This window comes from Lupinus angustifolius, chromosome LG12 (genome assembly GCF_001865875.1).
Source record: "Lupinus angustifolius cultivar Tanjil chromosome LG12, LupAngTanjil_v1.0, whole genome shotgun sequence".
Classification (NCBI taxonomy): domain Eukaryota; kingdom Viridiplantae; phylum Streptophyta; class Magnoliopsida; order Fabales; family Fabaceae; genus Lupinus; species Lupinus angustifolius.
This window is the reverse complement of record NC_032020.1, coordinates 11,105,274-11,115,219: the sequence shown is the minus strand read 5'-3', so window position 1 is coordinate 11,115,219 and position 9,946 is coordinate 11,105,274. Positions and strand designations below refer to the sequence as shown.

At 37.3% G+C, this 9,946-nt stretch overlaps 2 protein-coding genes across 9 annotated transcripts in view; both read left to right on the top strand.

The window, feature by feature from the left end:
• The window catches only part of LOC109362145, a gene marked incomplete in the record, with an annotated part of 33,535 nt that extends 24,402 nt beyond the window's left edge, over window positions 1–9,133 (top strand). Inside the window, 1 exon segment of the mRNA XM_019607747.1 lies at window positions 8,850–9,133.
• Window positions 3,523–9,861, top strand: LOC109362144 (serine/arginine repetitive matrix protein 2-like). 8 transcript variants are annotated; one of them, XR_002109359.1, is made up of 8 exons: window positions 3,950–4,579; window positions 5,348–5,779; window positions 5,965–6,484; window positions 6,876–8,275; window positions 8,357–8,411; window positions 8,523–9,005; window positions 9,412–9,482; window positions 9,683–9,861. XR_002109359.1 is itself a non-coding variant. In XM_019607743.1 (7 exons), the coding sequence occupies exons 2-6, from the start codon at window positions 4,054–4,056 to the stop codon at window positions 8,395–8,397; spliced, it is 2,919 nt and encodes a 972-aa protein (XP_019463288.1). In that variant the 5' UTR covers window positions 3,523–3,609; window positions 4,049–4,053; the 3' UTR covers window positions 8,398–8,411; window positions 8,523–9,071. The 8 variants fall into 8 exon arrangements, 5 of the variants coding, with proteins under 5 accessions (XP_019463288.1, XP_019463287.1, XP_019463286.1 ...); XM_019607743.1 differs by lacking the exons at window positions 9,412–9,482; window positions 9,683–9,861 and adding an exon at window positions 3,523–3,609 and having other exon boundaries at window positions 4,049–4,579; window positions 8,523–9,071; XM_019607742.1 differs by lacking the exons at window positions 9,412–9,482; window positions 9,683–9,861 and adding an exon at window positions 3,528–3,609 and having other exon boundaries at window positions 4,024–4,579; window positions 8,523–9,071.

Below are 9,946 nucleotides of genomic sequence, written 5' to 3'. Positions count from 1 at the left end.
CAGGTCCGCTCAGCTGCCTGGTTGAGCACCTTGATTTTCTTGACTTTTGTTGCTTTTTGACCATGAATCTTTTCTCTTCCTTTCTTCATTTTATTTCCTACAAAATACATAAAAAGGCAATACAAACACAAATATACCAAATTGTGATATTTTATACAAAAAGTATTGTTTTAAGTTGGTTTTTCTCAATTATGCTTAAGATAAGTGCCATAAAAGTGTATGATTTTTAGGTATGTTTGGCACTTATCAAAGTCGTACATGTATACCTCCATAACGTGGGTGCATTCCTTTGTTATGTGCCCAAATATACTGTGAAAGTCGTAGTACTTAAATTGATCTTGGGTCCCCAACTTCCTGCCTGGGTTAGGTTTGGGGAGTTAGACTAGATGGATGGCCATGATCTCTTGTAAAATTCTAAAGCGGTTGGCGTTAAGGGGGGTGTAGGTAGTGTATTTGGATTTTTTAGGTGGTCACAGTGGATCATATCTAGGATCGTCATGGAATTTTGTCCTTTTGGTTTCCCGTGAGGGGTGGTGATATGATATGTGGTCGGGTGGGTTGGTTTCCTCTAGGTTGATGAATTGTTGAGCATTTGTTCAGAGGTCTTCCATTGTCAGGTCAGAGTATTTGGGCAACTCTTGTTTGAAAAGGTCATCTTGTAGGCATGTGACTAGTATGTGCACCGCCATATTGGGACTTAAGGTGTGGACCTTCATGACCTCTATGTTGAACCTATCCAGGTATGAACGAAGGGGTTCATGTTGCCCTTGCCAAATACCGGACAAGGTGTATGAAGACCTCAGTTGTTCCTTGGTTGCCATAAACCGAACATTGAATCTGTCGGCTAAAGTTGTTCATTGATCAGTGCTATTTGGGGCAAATGTGTAAACCATTATAGGGAAGCGCGTTTCAGAATGAAGGGAAACTCGACACATGATAGGATCAATCGCCCCATGAAAAAGCATAGTCGCCTCGAAGGCGTCCACGTGGTCTTACGGGTCGGATGTTCCATCATACTGATCAATTTTGCTTGGGTGGGTCAAGTATTTAGGTAAGGGTGAGGACATAATTGTCTCGGTGAAGGGATGCTTGGCTCCCGAGGGACTATAGTCGGGTGAATGGTTTGTGTGTGTAGTTTTTATGTTTAGGAGGTTGTGAGTATAGGTCAGGCTTCTTCAATGGATTTGGCGCAGTGCTCATGGCAACTAGCCATGAGGGTCTATTGCTTGATTCAGGTTTATGCTGACAGAGCTCGACTAGTAGTTGGATGATTTGTCCTTGAGTTTGGATCATTTGGGGAATTGTTGAGTGGTGGGTGGTTCTGAGACAAGGTTTGGAGGGTGGTTTTGGTTGGCTTGTTAGGATGGTTGTACTTGTGCTGGAGGATCGATGTATAGGGAGAAAGTGGTGAGGAATGCACCCTTAGACTATCAGAATAAAATTATAAGCTTACCCATAAAGAAGCATGGTTGACGTACTATGGATTAGGGGTACACAAACACAATAGATGAAGTAACCCTAAAATTTGTATTAATAATGTTTTAATTAATTGATTTTAATATAAATGTATTGTTTAAAAAATATTTAATTTTAAAATAAAAGTAAATATTTGTATGTTAGTGTTTGTATGTCTTTGATTATGGATATTTATGTCATTTTGTCTCATCGTATATTTTATTTCCCCTTTTTATTCTCTCTTTTTTCTTTCAAAATAATTTTACTTTCTACTATTTTTATTTCCTTTAACTTTCATTCCTTAAGTTTTTTTTCTTCTCATTTTCTCACCCAAACCAAACAAAGTAAAGTGTAAATTTGATTTGGAGAAAACATGAAACATTGGAAGATCATGATTTGTCTACTTCAAAATGTATCCAATAATATATACATGGTTAGTGATGACAATATGAGTATTGTCTGCCGGCCAGTCTGCATTGCCCATAAAAATGCAGGCATGACATCACATTTTTTCCTATTAGCCCATATTGTTCGACTTATTTGCCCGTTTTTTTGCGGGCATTTCAAGCAGGCTACACGGGTAGCTCGCAAGCATTATGTGACCTAATTTTTTAATTTTTGCGGGCCAAATCACCCAACTTCATTCACCCAAGTTAGAAATTGGTCACACACGTGCCACTCCAAGTTCCAATTCATTCATCCACTATGTTCAGCACTCAGCAGTACCAAAACAAAACTCTAGAATTACCAAGTGCAGATTTCCTTTTCTTCTTCAACATTGCTAATCATGATACCTTTCTATACTCATTTATCTATACGCTTAACCTTGTTTCACCGTTCCATGTGGTGTACTACTCACATGTTTTTTGAAGCAGTATACTACAAAATAATACAGATTCCATGTATTATAATGAATGGTTCTTCAAGAATATAAGTTACATAACAACTATGGACTTGCAAATGCATATATGGACTTGGTTACATGTCACACTCACACATTTCTGTTTTTTAGTGTAAATAGAAAAATACTCACAGGATCTGCATGCCTATTTTAAAATGGGCAATGCATGTGATTTTGTCAATTAAGCCTTTGCGGGCATGCCCGTACCTGCATAAGTTTTGCGGACATTTTGCAACAACATGTAAAATGGGTTGGATGAAACCACATCCCTTAGGCAATTCAACACCCTAACTTATGCAAAATTTGGACCCACTCCTCTAGATAAATATTTAATATTCTTAAAAGCTTATTGAGTACCATTAAGTTTAGTGAGATAAGGTCTTACTATATTTTAGATAAACCAAAATTTTAATAATTTGAATCTCTGGAATAATTGGAACTTGGAGGGAGTAGTCCATATCCTCACAATGTATTAACAATTAGGCTAGGGGATACAATTGTTATAAATTTTAGGGAAAATTCACAAAACTCCTTTAAACTTGATATATTTTGCAAGTAGACACTGTAAATTATTTCTTCTTCTTACTTATTCTTTCAACTTTAATTATTGGTGAAATTGGTTCTTACATACATACAATTTTAAAATTGAAGGAATAATTATGAAGAAAAAATAGTTTAAGAAATTGTTCATGCATACTATATTTTCTTATTAAGTGCTTTAAATTAAATCATGAAGTAATTACATGTGACTGCAAAAGCAATAAAAGAAACTGTTACAACATTAATATTGAGTTTGTACCATAACTTGAAATATCAGCGCAAGATGCCAAGGCTCTCAAAACATTATTAGAAATAATACCTTTTTTTCTCACTTCCAACTACAAATTGTAAGGCACCAAAATTTTATACTGTTACAATATAGAGTTTATTGACTACTCATAATCATATGTAGATCACCTTAGATGTTTACTTTTTTGTACTACACTTGTGGCGGTAGATTTTATCAAACATAGGAAGTGTAGACCAATTTTACTCATAATTAAAATTTAAAGAATACTAATTAAAAAAATATAGTTTATAATATTTACTTAGAAAACACCTAAATGAGTTTTGTGAATTTTTTCCTAAATTTTATTCAGAATTCAAATTTTAAAAACTAAAAAGAGCTTGTAAGCAAAAAGTAAATTCCCGAATATATCCCAGCCGGACCCGTTTTTCTGCTATCATCAGAAATCAGAAAGAATACAGAACAGGTACGCTATCCTTCTTTGTTATTCTTCCCCTAATATTCTTCTCTTTGGTTACTCATAAATTCTCCTACAATATTTTCCATATCTTTCTCAATATCCTCTTAATCCGTAAATTTCACCTCGATTTTCTCTCATTATAATTTTCGGACAACGACTTTGAAATCTAATTAACCCTTGAATCTTGACGCCTTTATATGAGAGCATTTTTTAACTATTGGGTTGTTGAATATCTCTGAATTTATCATCGGATTCGAACTGTTAGGGTTTGTTACGGGTTTTAGAGGTTTTTAGGGTTTCAATCTAATTCGAGGGTCTCATGTTTGATATTTTGTTTTTGTTAATGGAAGCTGTGTGTTGTTGATTTTGATAGCTTTATTGAATTAGTTGTGTTCATTGAATCAATTAGGTATTTGTTAGGTGATTTTTGATCTTTTCAAACTAGGGTTGATGGCTGATCGGACTTTAGCCGTTGTAAAACCAATTTGGATGAAGCAAGCCGAGGAGGCCAAGATCAAGAGCGAGGCTGAGAAGGATGCAGCAGCAAAAGCTGCTTTCGAGGCTACATTCAAAGATTTGGAGAAGAATCATGAAAGGGGGGCTGTTCTATCAGACAGTGAATCTGAAGAGTATGAGGATTTGGCGAAGAAGCCGATTGGGCCGGTTGATCCTGCAAAGTGTACTGCTGCGGGTACTGGGATAGCAGGTGGAGCGGCTGGTGCCCCATCATCATTTACGGTTGTGACCAAGGATGCTGATGAGAGGAAGATTTCGACTGGGGGTGCGCAGATTAAGGTGAAGGTTGTGCCTGGATTGGGTGTCGGAGGGGCGGAGCAAGAAGGTATTGTGAAGGATATGGGTGATGGGACTTATACAATTACTTATGTGGTGGCCAAGCGAGGGAATTATATGGTCAGTGTTGAGTGTAATGGCAAGCCAATTATGGGTAGCCCATTCCCTGTGTTTTTCAGTGCAGGTATTCATCATTATTCCCTTGTAATAATTACCCTCTACTTTAATGTCTTACATGTGATGCTTTCAGCCTATGTTTGGATGGAATTGAGTTGGATTGGAATGGAATGATGCTAGGTTACATTGTTTGGTTTCTTTATAACAAAGATTAGATGGAATGAAGTGTTTAAATAGGATGAAAACAATTCCGTTCCATTACCTCTATTTATCTTCCCTTCCCATTTGGGGTACACTATGGGATGAGATGGAACCAACTTATTATTTACTCCATTCCAATCCGTTTGATCATAAAATATCCAGTCAATGGTATGATATTGTTTCATTTCACTCCATTTTGTTTCATCTGTTCCATTCCATTCCACCTATTTAATATCCAAAGATAGCCTCAATGCTGAATCTGATGGTTTCAATACAGACATTTATCATTATTAATATTTAGTTTTTATTTATTTATTTTTGATAAATATATATCTGCTGTAATGTAGTCCTTTTGAGTTGTTCCTGGTTAACAGGTTCACATGGTTTCATTTTATATTATATATGTATGATTTGTTTTGTGTACCTTTCAACGGTGAGTTGGTATTTCAAAAAAGAGAGAGGGATAGAGAGAAATATTAGGTTGAGAAGTATATGTCCTCAATTTGCATCACAAGACTTTGTAAACTTCAGACTTTTCATGTTTGAATGTCGAAAGTTGAAACCTTGCTATGCTGCACATAGCTTTCATCTTCATGGATATTGATTTTCAATACTTTGATTTATTTTGTTGTAGGTAGTAGTAGTGGCGGGCTGCTTGGTTTAACTCCTGCATCTACATTTCCAAATCTGGTTAATCAAAATCAAACGACTATGCCCAACATGCCGAATTATTCTGGGTCTGTTTCAGGGGCATTCCCAGGATTATTGGGAATGATTCCAGGGATTCTTGCCGGACCTTCTGGGGGTGCTACTTTGCCAGGATTTGGGGCCTCACTAGGGGAGATTTGTCGTGACTACCTTAATGGGCACTGTGCGAAAGTTGATTGTAAGTTGAATCACCCACAACATAATTTGCTAATGGCTGCCTTAGCTGCGACAACCTCAATGGGGACACTTAGCCATGCTCCTATGGCGCCTTCTGCTGCTGCAATGGCTGCTGCTCAGGCAATAGTTGCTGCCCAAGCCCTTCAAGCACATGCAGCTCAGTCAGCAAAAGATTCAACTGGTATGTTGTGTGCTATATTAATTTTATTTTGTATCGGTGGTCTGTTCTTTATTAGCCAGCTCTTTTACGATGAATGGATTTAAATGTTGATTTGGTGCTATTTATGGTCATGGATTTTCTGATGTTTCGTTTTTTGTGGTCATTTTAACTTTATTTTTTATGATTGATGTTGCTACCAAAAACAGCTTCACCCGATAAAGCTAGTAAGGATGACACATTGAAGAAAACTCTTCAAGTTAGTAATCTTAGTCCACTTCTCACAGCGGAACAGCTAAAACAGCTCTTTGGCTTCTGTGGCACTGTTATTGAATGTACACTCACTGATTCGAAGCATTTTGCTTATATAGAATACTCAAAACCTGAAGAAGCAACTGCCGCTCTGGCATTAGATAACATAGATGTTGGGGGGCGCCCTTTGAATGTTGAAATGGCGAAATCACTCCCGCAGAAACAATCTCATGTAAATTCTTCAATGGCTTCATCTTCGATTCCTTTGATGATGCAGCAAGCTGTTGCAATGCAACAAATGCAATTCCAGCAAGCGCTTCTTATGCAACAAACTATGAATGCACAACAAGCTGCTAACAGAGCTGCAACTATGAAATCTGCCACAGAGTTAGCAGCAGCCCGGGCTGCAGAAATAAGTAAGAAATTGAAAGCTGATGGAGTTGGAATTGAAGAGAAAGAGACAAAAGAGAAATCCAGGTTTGACTACTTATCAATTTTAGGAGGAATGTAGTCTACTTGCCATTCTTGTTTGTTTTCAAGCAAAATGCAGTTCCTGTATTTCTATTTAGACATAGTAGAGTTATGTGTATGGAAGCTAATAGAGGGCAGCTAGAATAATTAAGGTAGGAATATTTGGGATCAATATATTACTTATTATATGTGAGACAAACATGCATTTTGTGTTTTGAAAGGAACAAATTACTGGTGTCCTGGCTGCTGGAAATGATTGATCATGGCTTCTTGTTATTTTTTCAAATAAATTTTTTTAGACAAAATCTTATGATTTTTTTGCCGAACAATTTTTTATCCTTCATTATGATGTCGAAGGTGTCTACCTCCAAATTTAAAATTTGATTTCCATTTTCAGATCACCATCTCCCCCTCGTGGCAGATCTTCGCCAAAGTCTAGATCTCCTATCAGTTACAGGAGAAACCGGAGGTCTCGTTCCTATTCACCTCCTCGCTATGCCAAGGATCATCGGTCCAGGTCACCATTGAGGTTCCATCATCATTCTGGCATTGAAAGGGAACGGCGGTCCTATAGAGACATCAGGGAACATAATGATAAAAACAGAAGACATGATTCGTATAGATCACGTGATCATCATTCATCTTCTTATAGAAGAAACAGGAGTAGGAGTGTGAGCCCACATGCAAGGAAATCCTATCCTAATGAGTCTGTTTCTCCAAAACGTCGCACAGAAAGTTCACCTCGTAGAGGAAGGAAACCATCACGTGCCAATTCTGGCTCACCAGGTCATCGAAGAGGAAGTAGGTCATCTCCAAAGGATGATGAAAGGAAACTAAGAAACAGTAGGCGCTCAAGGTCTAGATCTTCAGATGATAAGCTTCACTCTTTAGACAAAAATGAAGAAATCTTGCATGGAAGGTCTAAACATAGAGAGAGAAGGCGATCGAGGTCACTATCTGTGGATGAGAAGCCTCAACGAAAGAGCCGATCCTCCCCAAGAAGAGTGGATGAAAGTAGATCCAGGCACAAGAAGCGATCCAGGTCAAAATCTGTGGATGGTAAGCACCATTTTCCTGAGAAATTGGATGAAAATAGAAACAAAAGACATATTGATAAAAGACGCTCCAGGTCAAGATCTACAGAAGATAGGGATCAAACTGATGAAAGAGAGGATGAAATAAAAAGTGAAAAGGCAAAGCAATATGATACTAAAAGGACCAAATCACAATCTGTTGAAGAGAAGCATCATTCTAAAGATAAATCGGGCGAAAAGAAAGAAAAGAAATCAAGGCACCGTGATCCAAGGCGTTCGAGGTCAATATCCCTTGAAGGAAGGCATGACAAAGGAGGCTCTTCATCCCATAGAAATTTGGATGAGAGCAATTCTAAACATAGACCATTCAGGTCAAAGTCCCCGGACGGCAAACACTCCAGTGATAAGTATGGAAGTAAAGATGAAAGATTAGGGCATCGAGAGAAAGCCTCATCTAAGTCAAAATTAAAGAATCATAAGCAATGTGATGGAAGTGAGATCTCCGGAAGAAATTTCAAGGAGTATGAATTGCAAGGAATTACCCAATCTTGTTCTGGATCTGCAAAAGGTAAGCATCATTTGAATGATGGAGAAAATGCTACTTGTGAAGATCATTCAGAACTTCTTGTAGATGCCATGCAGGAACCAATTATAAACGTGAAGAGTTCAACCAACCTGAATGATAATGGGATTTTGATTTCAGTGAATGACAAGCGCAAGTTAGAAGGATCAACCAAAAATAAAGGAGCTGATGATATCGCAGGTATGACACGTCCTATTGTCAAACATTGACATAAATTGTGTTCGGCTAGCTACATTAATATGAGAATTTTCTTTCGTACAGAGTGGAGGTCCATTGAAGAAGTGGGAACTGGAAAATATTAAGCCTACTATGCTTGGTAAGTTCTTCAAATGTAGAACAATTTTGATTATGCACTCTTTTATGATTATCTAAGTTTAGTTTTTCTGTTTAAAACTCACTGAAGCTAGTTACTTTCTATGCTTTACAGGAGTGGTGATTTAAATGGTTCTAAAGATTCAACTGGCTTTTGACAATGCTAACAACATAGCTGAGTATAGATTCCTGTTATTTCTTCTAAAATCAGAATAAGCACTGGCAAGATGAGGATAAACAAAGTTACCCAACTTATAAATGCTGATCAGTGAAAGCTTTCACCCAAGGCTGATATGATTTCCTGAACAAGTTCTTTTTAGGGAGTAGACTGTTTGTTTTAAGGAGAAGCAGAATTGTCAGGGAGGCTTCCACTATTTGATTTGACCACCAGAACTTCTCTGTTGGCTTATGAACATCTTCGGTTTTTTATTTATTTTTGCAGGTGGTTGGACCAAGATGGAACATAGAATCCCTGAGCTGTTGATGTAGCTTAAGGTTTCAAGATTTGTCCTGCTCTTATCATGAACAACCATGCAGTGCTTATATCATGACCAACCATGCCGTGCTTATATAATGGTTCTTTTACTGCTTGATTGATGTATGTTGGAATGTTATTTTAAGTATACTATTCTTCTTTTTTTATTAACATTGTTGCGCTTTGCAACGTTTGGGTCTTGACATCTATATTGAATCTGTTGGAATCTGAATGTTTTTGGTTTCTAGTCATCCAGAGGTTATTATAGCGAGAAAGAAAAAACCCTTTTATCCAGCGACCTGATTATATGCATCCAAAACTTTTTTTGGGTCAAGGGTGATAATAATGTTGTGTTAAACTGAACTTTGTACAATGATATTTGAGTTCATCCTCCCTCTTGTCTGTGTTATATATTGATTCTATATACAACTTACGAGCATCATACTTTGATGTGGTCAACCATAGGCTCCCTTTTATCTTCTCATATTTAATTGTACGGTGGGGAATGTTATACCCAAAACAAATGCAGGTATTCACATTGAAATCATTTGGAGCTTTGAGATACAGTTTCGCAAGGTTGAGTTTCTCGTGTTAATGAAGGTATGCAGTCAGATTCTGATGCTCTGCGGTTTAGAGCATATCTGTTTTTAATCCATATAGTGTTGAGAGTAATGGGAGTTGCTTTCTTTTGCCAATTTTTTCCTATCATCATCTGGTGTCTTATGCTGTCCTGCATTTTTTTTTTCGTTTTTTCTTTGCTTTCTTTTTTTTTTCTTTTCCCGTGGAATTGTCATGGTTAGGTAAAGCTTCTCGATAAGGTCGAGTGAACCTGGATGTTGCTGCAATGAGTTGCATTGTGTTGCGTTTGAGCACATTGGCCGAGTTACAATCTTTACTTAAGTAAATGGTGAAAAGCAAATGTTGAATTCAACAGGTAAATTCTCCATGAGACTGCTCGGTGTGCCTTAATTTTTGTAGGGTCCCCCAATAAAATTTGTTTGTATAATTGCCATGGTGTTAACCTAATCTTGTGCTTCATTTAGTTTTTAGTTGTCCTTGCTGAA